General features: G+C 45.9%; 1 protein-coding gene and 1 pseudogene across 1 annotated transcript; one reads left to right on the plus strand and one right to left on the minus strand.

The window, feature by feature from the left end:
- Positions 1–14,459: 14,459 nt before the first annotated feature.
- LOC106804475 (uncharacterized mitochondrial protein AtMg00810-like) lies at positions 14,460–15,662 on the plus strand. Its single transcript, XM_014805647.1, has one exon. The coding sequence runs from the start codon at positions 14,460–14,462 to the stop codon at positions 15,660–15,662; it is 1,203 nt and encodes a 400-aa protein (XP_014661133.1).
- Positions 15,663–17,274: 1,612 nt separating this feature from the next.
- Positions 17,275–18,883, minus strand: LOC106804476 (annotated as a pseudogene).
- Positions 18,884–19,725: the final 842 nt, after the last annotated feature.

The following is a 19,725-nucleotide window of genomic DNA, read 5'->3' on the forward strand; positions in this document are numbered from 1 at the left end:
CGCAACATAAATTGTTTATCTGCATCCAAGAGCAACCACACGAATATAATGCCCATGTCGTCACTAAATCGAATAACGCATCGGCTTGCAAACAAGATTAAAAAAATGAAATTGTATATTTCCCATAAGCTTAACATCTGGAAGTCCGTAAAAGAACATCACGTCTGCTAAAAGAAAGAATCAGCTTGAAAAGGGAACTAAGATCTGAAAATGAGTGGACACGTCAATACATAGTATTTTGTCTTCTCTTATACATCTATAATAAAGCTCTTTATTTTTCAGACTTGGTGCAGATCACTTTATCACTTGATGCACACTGGTAACAAACTGAAATGCCTGTGTGTTCAGAAATCAGAATACAATTCTGAGCTGCTTTTTCCAACGCATACGGACTAAACTTCAGTTATGCACCGTTCACGTGCCCACCGAATTTCAAAAGATTCTATATCTCTGCATAGATAGATTTACCACTACAAATTCTTTAAAAAAAAGAAAAGAATTTACCACTACATCAACACCTGTGTCATACATCTGCAACCATTCCTTAGAGAGCAGAGCATAATGGAGTTGGAACCCTGAGAAGACTCCACCATTCAGATGCACCAGACAGTTTTTCTTCCCAGTTGACTCCCCTGTCGACAATAAACTGATGCGAACCATTTACCATGTAGAGTGGGAGTGGCTTCAAAGACATGAAGGACAGGTAGACAATAGTAACAAGCAGACATGGTAAATTGCAGCTGTCAAGGAAGGTTTGGATCTAGCTTTTAATCTTGTGAATTATTAATACAACATGGTGGATCATCACAAAATGAGCATTGTCCAAACTGTAACTATGCTGGTGGGGATTACAAAAGAAGAACAAGGTGACATAATTACAACAAGAGGCCTGTCTGCAGTTTAAACAAATACCAGGCCATTCAGCTTCCCATTTAGAAACAGAGATCAAAGAGCTACGATTGCAGGAGCTCATCTAAGGCGGCAAGAAATGTGGACATGCATGCTTAGCAGCAGTAGAACTTCAGTTTCCTAGGGTCATTGACGCTGTTGTTGCTGACACGCTATAATAACTCTGTGGCCATCAGAAAACTAGCTATTGCATGCACGTAGAGATGGCTCATCGCTTCAGTTATGGACAGCTTTCTTGTTATATGCCACACACTCCTCCCCCCACCATCGCTGTGTGATAGTGCCTCAAGTCTTTGTCTGCTCCTGCCACCTCAATGGCGCTAAGGAAACCACAAAAACATTGACAGGAATAATTGAGCAACTTGGAATAACATAAATACCCTATCTATCATAAAGGCACTGATCAAAAGCAATTGGTAGTTTGTTACGATTAGCTAAAATAACATCTCAAAATATGTATACAACCACTTTTGAGGTCATAAAATGCTTGATTATTTTAGTCTGCTATTTTTCATTCTGCTAAATTAATTCTAGAGCGCAAGTGTTGGTGGATGAACAATTTGTGTTTTTTTTGCTGGTGGAACAAAGTTAATGATTTGTTGCCATTTCCGCATATAAATAATATAATCAAGGTAGCTGTTGTACATCCATCTATACGCCCATCAGAAGGTTTGGACAGTCCTAAATATGGGCTGGACGCTGAGACACATCTGACATGAAGACCATAATGCAGGACGGCATAGTCTACATGGAACAATAGGAACTAGTCGAGGATCAGGAAAGTACTCGTTGTAATGAGTGTAGAACTCCTCTGTTCGTATCCGACTAGTATTCTTGTAACCAACCGACCTGCAACCCTGCCCTCATAAATATAAGGCGAGGCAGGGACCCCCTCCAAAGCAATTCAATCCCATCAACACATAGGACATAGGGTATTACGAAATCTAGTGACTCGAACCTATCTAAATCGTGTGTCAGCGTTTACCTTCGAGTTTCTGATCTCGACGAGCCCCACTAACTAAAACACTACCTCGGGCACCCCCCTCGATAGGTTGCCGAGCTTAAACACCGACACCAGGTAGGGGGTCTCGCCGAGAATCCACTGGTGAACTCGATGGCACAAGTCATCATGAAGCCAATCGTCACGTTTGAAGCAGGCGCGACGTTCGTCTTCGGCTCCTGGGTTTGCATTGCATACGGTGCTGGAAATTTCCACCGTCACATTGCGTCGACCCCGGAGAAGAAGCAGCAAACCATGAAGCTCCAGCGCCAAGGTCTGGAGGATCTCGTCAAGAATTTCGGTGAATTTTCAATTTCTGACCTAGTCAGAAGCTGGGGGGACGAGTCCAAGTTCAACTCGACTTCTTCCACTAGTAGGATTAACTTTCATGAGCTGGCACATAAGCCATCGTGCGAGTCAGACTACCACCCGAGTCGATTTCCGTTTAGACTCCGCAACGCGACCACTATTTATCAGGCTGCCCTGTCCACATCACAATCCGATACGGATACAATCGAGGACCTCAACTACTACTCGGATTCGGACGAGGAGACTCCTTTATCAGGTCCACAGCAGGGCCTGGTAATCACATCAACTCCCCAAGGCAGATTCGTCTACTGGCCCAACATAAAGCCACCTGCTCTTGCCAAAGACGACGATTTGCGCCTCATCGCCTACCTTGACACTCTCCCGTACCAGGAGGGAGCTCCTCTGTTGCCCATCTAGAGGAAGGTGTCGGTGTTTTAACCCAGCAACCTATCAAGGGAGTACCCAAGATAGTGTTTTGGTTCGTGGGCATCGTCGAAATCAAGGAGTCGATAGTGACGCAGGGACACGATTTAGACAGGTTCGGGCCGCTAGATCGCGTAATACCCTATATCTTGTATGTTGTATGCTTGTATTCGATTGAACTTGTTTTGAGGGGATCCCTGCTCACCCTTATATATCAGGGGAGCAGGGTTACAGGGTAGTCTTCAGTACAAGAGTACTAATCGGACAAGACTACAGAGTCCTACTCTAACTCGGCAGAGTAGTTCCCTTGTATTTCGACTAGTCCTTCAGGAGTTCCATGTAGTCTATGTTGCCCTATAGCATAGTCTTCATGTCCTGATACATCTTGAGTACGTCCCCTTGAGTGGGTCCGTACAGACCTTCTGGTGGGGCCGGGGATGTATGGTCGACAAGCCCCTGAGTACTTTGTAGTCAAATGAAAGAGTTCCGAGTACTCAGCAGACGTTGCTCGACTAGTCTTTGGTGCTCGTTGAGTACTTCCGTCGTGGCTAGTCTCCGAGTACTCGAATGCTATCATGCGGCTAGAAGGTACTCCTGCCCCATTCTGACATTGGTTTTGAGTAGTTTGTCTTCGAGTCTTTATATGGAAGTGCGATGAAATCGCACTCCATATGGAGTAGCCCCTGAGCCTTAGGTTGAATCGAAGAATCAGGCTGAGGGTCAAACTGAATTTTGCTACATCTTTCCTTAATTTCTGAAGAAAAGAAAATTTTGTCCGACGGGCAAGGTGTATGCAGCCCCCGAGCACTTGATCGACTATGTCCAGGTGATGAAGGGATCAATCATGATCAACATGACCGTTGGACTTCAATATCGCGATAAATCTTGATAGTATCAGACTGTTGCGAGATTACCGGCTACATCCCCAAAATCGCGGAGCCGTTTTAGATCCGTTGCGATGTTATAAAAGGTAAGGTCTGTAGCCTCTGTGGTTTATGCTTCCAACCATTCGCATCTGTCGTTCTCCATCTTGAAAAATCCTAGCGCTGCTGCTTGCGCCGCCGCCGCCATCAGCCAAAGTTAGCGACCTCAAGTAGCTTTCTCTTCCTCCCCTTACGCGTCCCAAGGTAATATGTGTGAAGAAGATGGGGAAGAAGACTGACAAGTTTAAGGGAAAAGCCGCGGAAGAACCGATGAAGGATTCCAAGAAGGGGAAGGAGCCACAGCTTCCTCTGCCCAAATGTGGGCCTACTGATTAGACCACTCCCCCAAATCAAGCATTCGCTTGGAAGATGTCCACCATGAAGAAGGAAGCAATCCAAGAGTTGTTGGATGCAAAATTGCTGCAAGAGGAGGCCATCGTGAATTGGAGGTGCGCCTATGCTAATGCTTGGAACTTTGAGGTCCATCCAAAAGAGACAGTGATTTGGGCTCATTTTGTGGAGAGAGGACTTGCTGTTACTACGTCAGAGTTCTTCATAGGTATCCTCAACTTTTACGACCTTCAGCTTGTTCATTTGAATCCTAATGGGATATTGCATATTGCAATCTTTGTGCATATCTGTGAAGCATATTTGGGGATACAACCCCATTTTCAATTGTTTCGCAAGCTTTTCCGCTGCAAACCCCAGCCTAGTCAAGATAGGATGGCAGTTCTCGGAGGCGCGAGGTTTCAGTTGTGGGACTCTGATGTGTATTTGGAATATGAGACTCCGGCGTCCCATGGTGCCTAGAGGTAAGAGTTCAAATGGCTATAGAGGTCGTTCACAGTATAGAGGCAAAGACAAAAAGTTCTGCAATTATTGCAAGAAGAACACTCATTATATATCTGAGTGTTATAAATTGAAAAATAAGGAAATACAAAATAGCACATTTAAGCCTAAAGGTAAAACTGAAAATGAAGGTAATGCTTCAGTTGCTGCTGAAAGTGGCAGTGAAGGTGATGTGCTTGTTGCTTTTGCTGGATGTGCAAAGATTGATAATGAATGGATTCTTGATTTTGCCTGCACTTTTCATGTATGCATTCATAAAGAATGGTTTAGCACTTATGAGTTAGTGCAAGATGGTGGTTCTGTGTTAATGGGTGATAACACACCACGTAAGATTGTAGGCATTGGATCCATTCAAATCAAGATGTCCGATGGTATTATTAGGATCTTGACTGATGTGAGGCACATTCCAACTATGACGAGAAATCTCATCTCGTTTAGTACTCTAGATTTGAAAGGATACAAATACTTTACTGAAGGTGGAGTTATGAAGATATCCAATGGTTCTTTTATCGTTATGAAAGGTGATTTAAAATCTGTCAATTTGTATCTCTTGCGAGGTACTACAATTATAGGTAAGGCCGCTATAATTTCAAAGGCATTATCTGATTCTGATACTACATGCGTCTCGGACATATGAGTGAACTTGGTCTGGTAGAGTTAAGCAAGAGAGGGCTTCTTGATGGGCATAACATCAACAAGCTACAATTTTGTGAGCATTGTGTGTTTGGCAAACATAGGAGGGTGAAGTTCAATACTTCAACTCATACCACTAAAGGTATATTAGATTATGTACATTCTGATTTATGGGGGCCATCTCGTAAGACATCACTAGGTGGAGCTCGTTATATGTCGACAATTATTGATAATTATTCTAGAAAAGTTTGGCCTTATCTCTTGAAGCATAAATTAGAAGCATTTTCAACCTTTAAAGAGTGGAAGGTAATGGTTGAAAGGCAAACCGAAAAGAAGGTAAAGAAGCTTCGCACTAATAATGGGATGGAATTCTATTCTGATGAATTCAATTCGTATTGCAAGTCACAAGGCATTGTTAGACACTACACTATTCCTTATACACCCTAACAAAATGGTGTAGCTGAGCGTATGACCAGAACAATCATCTCAAAGGCACGTTGCATGTTGTCTAATGCAAGATTGCATAGACGTTTTTGGGCAGAAGCTGCTTCCACTACTTGCTATCTTATTAATCTGTCACCCTCCATTCCGATTAATAAGAAAACTCCAATAGAGGTTGAGTCTGGATCTCCAGCAAACTACTCGGAATTGAGAGTTTTTGGTTGTACTACCTATGCTCATGTTGATAATGGAAAATTGGAGCCTAAAGCTATTAAGTGTATCTTTCTGGGAAATAAATCTGGACTCAAAGGATATAAATTGTGGAATCCAGAAACTAGAAAGGGTTTGGTCAGTAGAAATATTGTCTTTAATGAATCTTCTATGCTACATGACAGTCCTACTGATGTTCCTGTTGATTCTCAACAGAAGTCAAGTGTGCAGGTTTTGTTGATGCACCACGAAAAGTAATTGATAGTGTTCCAGTTGAACCTATTGTCGAGGATTCCTCTACTATCGAGGATGTTCCCATTGTTTCGTAGTTGCCACCACCGTGACAATGTTCCATTGCTGTTGATAGGCCTAGGAGACAAATTATAGAACCAAAGAGATTGATCAATGAAATCAATATTGCCGCTTATGCTTTGAGTGTGGCAGAAGAAATTGAAGGTAATACAGAACCTTCAACTTACTCTAAGGCTATTAATTCAACCGATTGCAACAATTGATGACTACCATGCATGATGAAATGGAGTCACTTGAAAAGAATGGCACTTGCGACTTGGTAAAATTACCAAAAGAAAAGAAGCCTATCCGCTGCAAGTGGATTTGCAAAAGGAAGGAAGGCATTTCCCCAAGTGACGAAGTGAGATACAAGGCAAGGTTGGTTGCTAAAGGTTATAGCCAAATTCAAGGATTTGATTATAAAGATGTATTTTCCCCTGTTGTGAAGCATAGTTCTATTCGAACTTTGCTTAGTATTGTTGCCACGCATGTCTATGAGCTTGAGCAGTTGGCTGTTAAAACTGCATTCTTACATGGGGAATTAGAAGAAGGTTATGTTATTCCTGAAAAAGAGGACCTAGTTTGCAGGTTAAAGAAATCTCTTTATGGTTTAAAGCAGTCTCCTAGACAGTGGTATAAAAGATTGGACTCATTCATGATCTCTCAGAGCTTTAAGAGATCTAATTATGATAGTTGTGTTTATTTAAAAACTATCAAAGACTCAACCATTTATTTGCTTTTGTATGTCGATGACATGTTGATTGCTGCAAAAGATAAAAAGGAAATATCAAAACTAAAAGCACAGTTGAATAGTGAGTTTGAGATGAAGGACCTAGGTGCAGCAAAGAAGATTCTAGGCATGGAAATTATGAGAGAAAGATATGCTGGAAAATTATACCTTAGTCAACAAGGGTATATTAAGAAGGTTCTTCATCGTTTTAACATGCATTAAGCTAAGCCAGTGAGTACACCTTTAGCTGCACATTTTAGATTATCTTCAGCTTTATGTCCACGCTCAGATGAAGATGTTGAGTACATGTCTAAAGCTCCATATTCAAGCGCAGTTGGTTCTCTTATGTATGCCATGGTCTGTTCTCGTCTTGATTTATCTCATGCATTAAGTGTTGTTAGTAGATACATGGCTAATCCAGGTAAAGAGCATTGGAAAGCGGTCCAATGGATTTTCAGATATCTGCATGGAACTTCAAACACATGTTTATAATTTGGAAAGTCTAGGATTGGACTTGTTGGTTACGTGGAATCCGATTATGCCAGTGATTTAGATAAAAGAAGATCACTCACAGGTTACGTATTCACCATTGGTGGATGCGTTGTTAGTTGGAAAGCAAGTTTGTGTTGCTTTGTCTACCACTGAAGTGGAGTATATGGCTATTTCTGAAGCATACAAAGAAGCTATTTGGTTGACAGGTTTATACAATGAACTATGTAGCGATAGTTCTTGTATCACTATATTTTGTGATAGTCAGAGTGCTATATGCCTTACAAAGGATCAAATGTTCCATGAGAGAACAAAGCATATTGATGTTAGATATCACTATACTCGAGGTGTTACTGCTCAAGGTGATATCAAAGTATGCAAGATTAGTACTCATGACAATCCCACAGACATGATGACAGTCAGTTCCTGCTACTAAAGCTGCTCAAACTTAATTGGTGTTACCGTCTATAGTCCATGAAATTCTTTGGTGTATGGTTACTGTTATCATTAAAGGCATTATATCAATGATTCTTCATTCAATTGGAGAAGGGAATTCGTCTCGAGGTGGAGTTTGTTGGAATATGCTCCGAATTCCTAAAGGCTTCTACATGCCCCAACTAATGGACATCTAACTTAGCCTGTCCTAGATTGGTGAGGCGATCATGGTTGCATGCAACATGCATATTCATCGGTTGCATGTGTAGTTTTCTTCTTAGCCATTCGTATTGTTTGGCTGCATGCATGGCTATTGCACCTATATAAACTGGACGACATTGTATGGTGAAGAGTAGCACAATTAGCAGAGTCATTCTACGTTTCTATTCCTCTTGTAATCCGCTTGGGTTGAGTTAACCACTCATTGTAAATCCCTAGCATTTGTAGACCTCCAGATATATTGAATAGTGAAGATTATCTTTGCGTATTCGTGTCTTGCTTCTAATCCACGTAAATCCGTGTCTCTCGTGGTTATGATCATATTTGTTTCGCCAATTGATTTCTAACACATTCTACATTTAGCATATCCCTTGATCAGTACATTGAAAATATGGTCATCAGGGGCAATGCCGTCTCCTAGCATCAAATCGAACAGGTCTGTCATATCAACAAAGCATCCTTCAGTAGCGTACCCATCAAGCATAATTTGGTATGAGACAATATCAGGCTCCTGACCCTTCATTGCGATTGAGTCAAAAAAAATCTCTAGCTTCCTTGATTTTTCCATGCTTGCAAAGGGAAGCCATTAATGAGTTCCATGTAATAATATTTGGTAGAAGACCCTGACTAGCCATCTCTTTGAATATCCTAACCGCCTCATTCCACTCACCCCTAGCGGAATATGCAAAAATCAAGTTATTATATGACCAGTTATCCTGGCGAACACCTTTAGGAACCATTTGTCGGAGGACCGCCTCTGCCTTGTGTCCATTGCGCTTGCCTTGCACAGTGCATCAATACTGGAGCTATAAGTCACTAGAATGGGTGAAATCCCCTGCTGCATCATTTCATTTAATAGATCGCATCCTTTATCAATTTCACCCTCCTTAAAGAAGCCATCAATAACCGTGCTGTAGGAGACCACGGCAGGTGAGCAGACAGATCCCTTCTCGGCCATCCTCCGGAGCAATTCAAGTGCCCTCCGACTCTCTCTCTGTTGTCGCAGAAGCTCTTCAGAAGTATGCTGTAGGAGACAACATCGGGCACACAGCCAAACTCGGGCATCCTGTGGAGCAGCACGTCCAAAGCGTCGTCAGTCCGCTTTGCTAAACAGAGGCTCTTGAGGAGGTTGTTGAAGGTGATGACACTGACGCCCAACCCTGTCCTGAGAAGCTGGCCGAAGAAGGCCGGCGCTAGATCCGGGCGGCGCGCACGGGTGCAGCAGTCGATGAGGACGACGGCGGAGAGCCGCGCACGGGACGACATGGCCGCGCGCGATTTCGCGGACGGCGCGGCCGGGACGATTTCAACCTGATTCTGTTTGGGTTTGTTACCAACGTGGGTCGTACGTTTCTGTCGAGTCTACGCAAAGACTACGGAAACTGAAATATTTACGGGAATTTGCAACATAAATTTTATATTTGCATCCAACAGCAGCGACACGAATGCGCATGTCGTTAATGAATCGAATAGCACACAGGCTGCGAACAAGATGGAAAAAGAATATGTGTATATGTTTACACAATAAGCTCAGCATCCGTACGAGAACAGCACGCCTGGTAGAAGAGAACATCACACCTTGAAAAAGAAGCTCAAGACATGAAAAGAGTGGAGACATCAATAGATAATAATTTGTGTTCTCTAACACATAGTATACAATAGAACTCTTATTTTCAGACTTAGTACAAATCACTTTACCACTTGATGCACACCGGAAACAAACTGAAATGCCACAAGCAAAAGATGTAGTACATATACACACAAACTTCTCTCCACCCGAATCACCCTGGCCTCAAGCCATCACTGATCTTGGCAGCCTAAGAACGGATGGTGCCAATGATATTGACGAAATTCAGCCTGAGTTCGAAGATATCTGTTTGGTTATCAAAGCACAGAGCTGCTCTTGCTAATCTAGACTGCATCTTGTTCTGCACCCGCCGAAAACAAATTGGGCAGAAAGCTATTTGTGAATTACACCATCTGATAACGAAATGCAACATATGTAGTACTTCAATTCTTTTTGCGGGTGAATTTATGCACATTAATCTGTCACATTTTGCAGGAAGTCATGGCCATGCACAAGATAACAGCAGCCACAATAACATGCTGGAATGAGAGTTGAGCCATTAACGAAGAAGCAGCAAGAGGCAATCCTGATGCCTGCAGAAAAGATTGTATTGTTGTGATTACCAATTGTTCTGTACTGATTGCAATAGAGATGACCAATGGAAGAACTTGCTAATAACCCTATGGCACCACGCAGATACCTTCTAAAATCTGAAACAATACAACACAACCAAAAGGTGTTATAATATGCAGATCTGAGCAGTGAGCAGATGAAACAATAAGCATAAGGACATGCTATTGTAAATGAACCTATTATGGTTATGGTTGCAGCTCAAGTACTACCCTAGTTGGTCGGTCGCTCATCTGTTTTACCAGGCGCGTCAGTTTCGTGTAAAACTATGTGTTGTAAGGGTTCTTTCCCTTTTTTTTCTTATTAAATATTTAATGATACAAAGCTCTTCTACGCGTTTCGAGAAAAAAAGTACTACCCTAGTTAGTCAGTTGTATATGTTAGAATGTATTAGAGGGCCATATGCCCGGCTAGGCCCTTTGGGCCGTGTGGCGTGCCGCCGACCTCTGGCCAGGCACCCCCTTAGGTTTCTTGTAGGATAGGTAAGGATTTCCTTGATTGGTGCTGTTTCTATAAACAAACCCTAGGACCCTTGCCTATATATGTGTACGTCTGCGCACCTCCATAATCAATATACAATTTCCCTAGCCATATTTGCTTTCATGGTATCACGAGTCTGGGTTTCTACCCTAATCTCGCTTCCGCTCATCTAGAGCACCTCTACGACTGCGCACCCACCTCACAGTGATCCCTCCCTCCAGCGCCGCTGCCATCGTTGGGACCCTCCGCTCTCCCCTTCCGCCGCTGCTGCCGCAAAGGCCAAGGCATGTGAGCACCCGGCTGTTGAGACCTCTGACGCTCAGCGCAAGGCTGCTGAGGAACAGCGCTAGGTGGAGAAGACCAAGCACAAGGTGGATCGGGAGGCCACCCTCGCGAGCGCTGTCGAGGCCGAACAACAGGCGGCCACCACAGCCAAGGACCGCAACGCCGCCGACGCTCGTCTCCGCGACGCCCTGGCCCTTGCCGCCAGGGAACGTGCTGCCACTGAGGAAGCCAATCCGCCCAACACCCACGGCAACGATGACAACCACAAGAGCCATGCCACCCACAACGTCAACGACGCCATGTTTCTCCACGAGGCCGCCGCCATCCTGAACTTGCACGCCCAGGCAGTTGCGGTCCAGAACATCCGCTACCTCGTCCCCATCGTCCTCGACGTCGCCTCTACCAACTATGCTCGATGGCATGAGCAGTTCCTGCTCACCATCGGGAAGTTCTCGCTCGACGATCACGTGCTCCAGGAGCTCCCTGCCCTTGGCTATCCAGATTGGGCATGGATGGACTGTGTGGTCCGGTCTTGGATCTACAGCACGCTCTCCAATGACCTCATCAACACAGTGATGGCACACGGCGCCTCCACCCCGCTCCGTCTGGCTCGCCGTCGAGTCCCAATTCCTCGGCAACCGTGAGACCCGCACCCGCCTCCTTGACGCCCAGTTCCGCACCTATGTCCAAGGTGATTTGTCCATCACCGACTACTGCAGGCATCTCAAGGCCATGGCTGTCGCTCTCGGCGACCTCGACGAGCACATCACTGACTGGTCCCTCGTCCTCAACATCATCTGTGGCCTCAACGCCAAGTACAAGGCCATCGGCCTTCATCTTCGTTGCGGTCATCCGTTCCCAACGTTCCTGGAGGCCCACATCGATCTTCTGCTCGAGGAGCTAACCTCAGGGCAGCAGTCCACGGACCTCTCCACCGTCCTCCTCGCCGTCGGCTTTGGAGCATCCTCATCGACATCCGCCCGTCCCGCCCAGCCACCACAGCAATAGTCTTGCTCCGAGGCGGCTCCTCCAAGAGCTGTCATAGCAAGCGAGGCTCCAGCGGCCGCACCCCCAAGGGCGGCAGCAGCTCTAGTGGCGGCGGCAGCCAGCAGCCCTCCTGCGGCGCCAAGCAGGGTGCTCCCCAAGGTTCTAGGCCCGACTTGGCCCAGTGGCCTTCCTTCCACAACTCGTGGACTGGGGCCATCCAGATGTGGCCCGGTTCACAGCCACCGCAGGCCAACGTCGCTCCTCCACACACCCTGCTGGCCCAGTACCCCATACAGGGCCAGCAGGCATAGCTCCAGGCGCTATAGGTCACCCAGTTGCAGGCCGCTCAAGCCTAGGCCCAGGCGCTCCAAGCGGCCCAGGTGCAGGCCCTGCAGAGGGCCCTGGAGCTCTAGTACCCAGCCCCTACGCAGTAGGCTACTCCCCTAGGCTTCTTCAACCCCGCCGCCGCCATGCCATCTTGGGATCAATAGTCCCTCGCTTCCACCTTCAGCACTATGACACTGAATCAGCCACAGCAGCATGAGTGGTACTTTGATTCAGGTGCTACCTCTCACATGACCTCCGATGCTTGTTCTGTTTCACATAATTTCACCTAGCGGTACCCTTTTCCTTCAGCTATTGTTGTCGGTGATGGTTCTTTACTTCCTATCACTTCCACTGGCACAACACTCCTTCCTGGACATTTACATCTTAATAACGTTCTTGTTTCACCTAAACTTATTGAGAATCTCATCTCTGTGCATCAGTTTACATCCGATAACAACTGCTCAGTTGAATTTGACCCCTCTAGTTGTTCTGTGAAGGATCTCAAGTCCCAGAATGTGATCGTCAGGTGCAATAGTTCTGGACCGCTTTACCCTCTGTACCTCGCTGCCCTTACTGCTGGCTCCACCTCCATGCTCTAGCATCGCTGCCTTGGACATCCTGGGCAGGAGGCCCTTTCCAAGCTTGCCCCCATTTTGCCTTCATGTAATAAAGATATTAGCTCGTCTCTTTGTCATGCATGTCAGCTCGGGCGACACACCTGTCTTCCTTTTCTGGTGTCCTCTCAAGCCTCCAGGAATTTTGATCTTATTCGTTGTGATCTTTGGGCGTCACCTATTGTTAGTGTCTCGGGTTTCAAATACTATTTAACAATTCTCGACGATTGCTCTCACTTTTCTTGGACTTTTCTATTGCGGTTGAAATCTGACACGTTCGATACTCTTGCTAACTTCTTCTCCTATGTGAACACGCAGTTTGGCGCCAGCATTAAGGCAGTCCAGTGCGACAATGGCCGCGAGTTTGACAACTCCAGCGCCCGCACGTTCTTCCTCACACGCGGCATCCACTTTCGCATGTCATGCCCATACACATCGCCTCAGAACGGCAGAGCTGAACGGATCATTCGCACCACGAACAACATCCTTTGCTCCCTCCTCTTCTAGGCAAGCCTTCCCCCACCTTCTGGGTTGAAGCTCTCTCCACCGCAACATAGCTCCTCAACATCCTACCAACCAAGACTCTTGCCTTCTCCACATTGCACAAGGCCTTGTACGGCGCACCATCGTCCTATGACCATCTTCGCATCTTTAGTTGTAGATGTTATCCAAACCTGTCCGCCACTGCCAGCCACAAACTGGCGCCCCAGTCTGCCTCGTGTGTCTTTCTTGGATATTCTGCTCATCATAAAGGGTACCGCTATTTTGATCCTCGCTCTAATCAAGTCATCACCTCTCGACACGTCACCTTTGGTGAGTCTGTGTTCCCTTTTGCTGAGCTCCCATCCCCAGCCACCTCGGCGGCTTATGATTTTTTGGAGGATGTCACTGATCATGTGCCGGTTCCCATAGGGCCGTCATAGACCCTATTGCCTGCAGGTTCTCCACGTGCCCCGTTGGCTGGGCCGGCTCCTAGCCCTTCACTCGGCACTCCATCATCGGCACATCTGACACCCTTAGGCGTGCCCCTGGCGTCCTCAAGCACCCAGTCCCCTACACTACAACATGCGACGAGGCTGGCCTGCTCTCCCGCACTGCCACGTGCGGTCCCCGGTGCTTCCTCTTCCTCTGGCACACCTCCCTGCATCGCAGGTCCCTCCAGGCTTCGACGCGGCGGCCAGGCCTATTGCGCCGGTGCTCCACCACGTCTACATGCGCCGCACGGATGCCCCTCACCTCTGTTCACCAGTGCGCGTGCCGGTTCTTGCCCCTGTTGATGCCCATGTCCCTAATGCTGGTGGCATTATGGCTGTGGGCGCTGCCTACGTTCCTGCCACCAACGCCTCTGCCCTAGGTGCCCCTCACACCATTGCTAGTGCTTCTGGTACCTCTTCAGGCGCCCCCAGTGGTGCTGCTCGGGCCCCAGTGCTGCCCAAAGGGGCAGTGGCCTCCCCGCCCATTGTCAACTAGCATCGTATGACGACACACGCCAAGCTCGGGTTTCGACTACCCGCCCTGTTCCATACCGCGCCACTGTCTCTTGTTCTGAAGTCCTTCCGTAGCGCTCTTGCCAACCCCAATTGGCGGGCTGCTATGGAAGATGAGCATGCGGCACTATTAGGGAACAACACCTAGGATCTCGTTCCTTGCCTGCCGCGCGCCAACATTGTCACTGGCAAGTGGATCTTCAAGCATAAGTTCCAGTCCAATGGTTCTCTTGATTGGTACAAGGCATGGTGGGTTCTTCGCGGTTCTTCGCAGTTTCACCCAGTGGCCCAGTGTGGACTTTGACGAGACATTCAGTCCGGTCATGAAGCCCGCCACTGTCCGGACTGTGCTGTCCTTGGCGCTCTCTTGTCGCTGGCTGATCCATCAGCTTGACGTTAAGAATGTGTTTCTACATGGAACTCTTTCAGAGACCATCTACTATGCACAGCCTATTGGTTTTGAGGACTCTGCCCACCCGGACTTCGTCTGCCATCTCAGCAAGTCCCTCTATGGTCTGAAACAGGCACCCTGCACTTGGTATAGTCGCTTTGCTGCCTATATTCAGTTTGTCGATTTTGTGGAGGCCAAGTCAGATACTTCTCTATTCGTCTATCACTGGGGCACTGAGACAGCTTATCTCCTACTCTATGTTGATGACATTGTGCTCACGGCCTCATCACCTGTCCTGCTTCGTCAGATTATTCAGGCCTTGCAACAGGAGTTTTCTATGAAGGATCTCGGGCTTCTTCATCACTTCCTGTGTATGCGTGTTCAGCTAGTTGATGGTGGTGGATTTCTCCTATCCCAGTGTCAGTACATGGTTGACATCTTGGATCGTGCCGGCATGGTTGAGTGCAAGCCCTGCTCCACTCCCGTCGACACTAATCCTAAGGTTTCAACATCCTCCGGTGCTCCGGTCACGAATGCTTCGGATTTTCGCAGTCTTGCTGGAGCCTTGCAGTATCTAACTTTCACCAGACCTAATATTGCCTACTCTGTCCAACAAGTATGTCTCCATATGCATGATCCTAGGGAGCCGCACCTTGCTTCCTTGAAGTGTATCCTTCGCTACATCTGCGGCACCCTTCATCTTGGCCTGCTGTTGAGACCGTGTTCTGCTCAGGATTCTCTGGTTGTCTACTCCGATGTCGATTGGGCAGGATGTCCAGACACACGCAAGTCCACCTCCAGGTATGATGTCTTCCTTGGCGACAACATCGTCTTCTGGTCCTCCAAGCGTCAACCAACTGTCTCCAGGTCCATTGCAAAAGCGAAGTATCGCACCGTGACCAACACCATTGTCGAAGCCACCAGGCTGCGTCAGCTACTCCTGGAGCTCCATGCCCCTCTTCGCCGCGCCTCATTTGTTTATTGTGACAACATAAGCGCGGTCTACATGTCCTCCAACCCGGTTCAGCATTAACGCACCAAACATATTGAGATTGATCTTCACTTTGTTCGGAAGCGCATCGCCATGGGTGATGTTCGTGTGCTGCATGTTCCTACATCCTCACAGTACACCAACGTCTTCACCAAAGGGTTGCCTTCATCTGTGTTCACAGAGTTTCAGTCCAGTCTAAATGTTCGTGGCACCGATAATTAGACTGCGGGGCGTGTTAGAATTGATTAGAGGGCCATATGCCCGGCTAGGCCCTTTGGGCCGTGTGGCGTGCCTTTCTCGTTATATGCCTCGCACCATCCCCACCATCACAGCGTGATAGGGCCTCAAGTCTCTTTCTGCTGCTGACACCTCAATGGCACTAAGGAAACCACAAAACATCGACAAAATTGAGCAATTTGGAATACACATAAATACCCTAGCCATCTTAAAGGCACTGGTCAATGGTAATTGGTATGATTAGTTAAAATAGCATCTCAAAAGATACAACGGGGGCCGGTCACCATCGACGTAGGAGGAAGATTTGGGTAGCAGAGAAGAGCAATGGCAGGGAGCTCATTTAACGGTGGTTGCGGCATGGATGGGGAGGATCACAGGCGGATGGGTGCAGGGACTCAGGGAGACCATGGAAGGAAATTGGTGAGGGAGGCTCCATCCCATCATATGCAGGGTCCCTAAAAGATAACGATGTTGTGGCATGTGTCTAGAAAATTCTCTATTCATGACAAGACAGAGGTCAGCAAAATACTGAAGCAAAAGTACTTCGGATCAAGAGAGTGGTGTGATGAGTTTTTCCATTCTCATTTTATTCATCAGCTGGCATTGGCGCCACACATGTAAGTTCTCATATGATACGGTTAACAAGATTTGCCCTAATATTGCTCACATTTTCCCAATATTGTGAAGAAAACAAGTTGAAACATTAATGTAGTGAGTTCTCATTAACAAAAGGAAAATCTCACTGAAAGTATAGCTTTGGAGAGTCCAATCAGCACTGCCTGATCTGCTTAATGAATATGCTACCGAAAACACCCCTTGTATGTGAGGCACCAAAAATTTGGTCGAAGCAAAAGTAAATGGGTAATTGCGTATCAAGCAGATCATGGAAATCTACAAGAATACATGCAGATGAAGCGAACTAACTGTTTTAAACAATAACATGTATACCCTATCTGTGGCAAATGCATGCTAGAACAGATTCCTAAGATATTCATTTACGCATATTGTAGGAAAACGCTTACCTTCCCATCAGAAGTCTTTATCTAATACTCCCTAAGATGCAACCAGCGCGATCATGCCAATTGAGAAAACACCACATCTAATTGACTGGTAATTTCCCGTCTGACAACAAGAGGATTTTCTCGGTATCTAAGCTCACATTTAACAATCAATTGGAACCAGCTCCTGCAATAAAATGATACTTTTCAGGGAGAAATCTTAAGTGCTCCTGACATGTCCCTTTGCTTGAGAAGAGATTGCTTTAATAAGATTAGTCATCATTAAATCGTAAGTCTTAACAGAAAGCACCAGCCCACTTGCAGGGATAGAAGCAAACAGATCCTTAGCTCCTTCAGTTCTCCTAGTTTTGAACATTACATTACTTCCGTTCGGGGGATCTAAGCACATATACAACATATCAACTGGGACCGGCTCCAGCAAGAAAATGATACTTTTCAGGGAGATATCTTATCTGTTGCTGACATGTCCCACTGCTTGTGAAGAGATCGACCAACAACATTGTAGTTGAATCATCAAGAGAGAAGTTTCTCTCATCAATTTTTGAAAGATAAGTTCCAGCCCTGACTATTTCATGTTTCATTAGCAATGCCCTGACTACATGATTCAGCAGTCGAGAGTTGGGATCAAAGCCAGCATTCTCCATGGATGAGAAAATGTCATCTGCCTCTTCCGGTAACCCTTGTTTAATAAGATTTGTCATCATTAGATCACAAGTCTCAACAGAAGGCACCAGCCCACTTGCAGGGATGGAAGCAAACAGTTCCTTAGCTCCTTCAATTCTCCTAGTTTTGAACATTATACTAATCATAATATTAACAGTTATGATACCAATCTTTAGGTTCGTTGCTTGTAATTTCTTGAAAAGCGCAATTGCTTCATCAGGACAATTGTTTTTATAAAGTCCAGTAAGAACTATGTTGTACGTGTCAGTGCCCACTGAGATTCCATTTTCAATCATTTCATGGAATCTTTCCTTTGGAGAAACTGTTCTCCCGGCCTGAAATAACCCATCCAGTATAATGTTGTAAATAATGGTTGAGGGCTTGATTCCCTTATCCACCATTTCTCTGAAAACACTCAACCCATCATCAATCCTTCCAAGTTTACAATAGCCATTAACAAGTGTGCCATACACTACAATATTAGTTTCAATGCCAGCTGACACCATAGCATCAAACACTCTTAATGCTTTCTCCATCTTGCCAACTAGGCAGTATCCATCCATCAGCAAACTATACACAAAAATATTAGGATGCAGACCGATACTTACAATTAAGTCAAATATATCCTGCGCATCCAGTACCCTTCCCTCTTTGCAACTGAAGAACACAATGTCAGGACGCATGCCTTTACTCATCATTTCAAAAACCAATTCCTTAGCTTTCAGCAAACCACCATGAGTAAAAAAAACCTGAATCAGGCACCGGTAAGTAGCTATACTGGGTGCTACTCGTTGATCAATCATTTCATTAAATATTTCCATAGCATCGTCCATTTTAGCCATCATGCAATGTGCAGCCATGACTGTCGAATAGGTTACCACATCAGATTTCACTCCTTGATGCCTCATTTCACTGAAGATAATCATAGCCCGATCCAGCATTCCACATTTAGCATATCCCTTGATTAGTACATGAAAATACGGTCATCAGGTGCAACACCGTCTCCTAGCATCAAATTGAAGAGGTCTGTCATATCAACAAAGCAACCTTCAGTAGCGTACCCATCAAGCATAATTAGGTATGAGACAGTATCAGGCTCCTGGCCCTTCGTTGCGACGATCGAGTCAAAAACATCTCCTTGTTTTTTCCATGCTTGCAAAGGGAAGCCATTAATGAGTTCCATGTAATAATATTTGGTAGGAGAACCTGACTAGTCATCTCTTTAAATATCCTGACCGCCTCATTCCACTCACCCCTAGAGGAATATCCATAGATCAAGCAATTATATGTCAGTTGAACACCTTTACGAACCATTTGTCGGAGGACTGCCTCTGCCTTGTCCATTGCTCTTGTCCAAGAAGAGTTGTCACTATACTCCTTGTATCTTTGCTATAATCAAGGTAGTGACACAATTGAAGAACCTGACGGACAAGGGTCATCCGGTATACAAGCCCAAAAAAAGTCACATTGAGTGACTATGCAAGATTGGTTCTCATGGTATTCGTCCTCCACCTCCACAAGAACCTTCTCATGGGGCTTCCTCTTCTCAAGGACCCTCTCATGGAGCTTCACCTTCTCATAGACCACTAGAGGTCCTCCATCCTCCCGTGCTCCGAAGAAGAAAGGGATCTTGAATTTCTTATTACGAGGTCTATTTGCATGCTTCAATGTGGACCGGCACAATGCGGAAGAGACGTATGCCCATAAGAAGCATGTGGATGAGCAGCTGTTAAAAATTGAGAAAAGGCAAAAGGAGCTCATGGCCAAGAATGATATACCACATTCTCCCGTTCGTGCTCCTATGGATTATCCTCCTCCACCGGTGTTCTACAACCCTTGGAAGGAAATTGGACAGCCCTCCATGGTCTTTGGGGCTCTCCAAGAAGAAGATGATGAAGACTTGGGTGGGCGAGAGGAGTCCCAGGAGGAGGAGGAAGATGTCCCTGCTGCTCGTACTCCTACCGATGAGGGTGAAGATGATGAGGAGGAGGATGAGGACGATGATGATGAGTGATGGCTATGGAAGGACCTCCCCTTTTTGGAGCTTGATGCCAAAGAGGGAATGAGCTCACCATGGACCATGTGGTGGCTGCTATATCTATCATTTTTCTGAGCCTTAGTTTGTTGGCTTGTGGACATGTAAGATATTTATGTGTGGTGTGCCACAAGTGAGACTTTTAAATTTG

The sequence above is a fragment of the Setaria italica genome, chromosome VIII (genome assembly GCF_000263155.2).
Source record: "Setaria italica strain Yugu1 chromosome VIII, Setaria_italica_v2.0, whole genome shotgun sequence".
NCBI classification, from domain to species: Eukaryota; Viridiplantae; Streptophyta; class Magnoliopsida; order Poales; family Poaceae; genus Setaria; species Setaria italica.

Excerpts from the sequence above, each read along its gene's own strand:
- LOC106804475 (XM_014805647.1), top strand. The coding sequence starts at position 14,460 with ATGGTTCTCTTGATTGGTACAAGGCATGGTGGGTTCTTCGCGGTTCTT.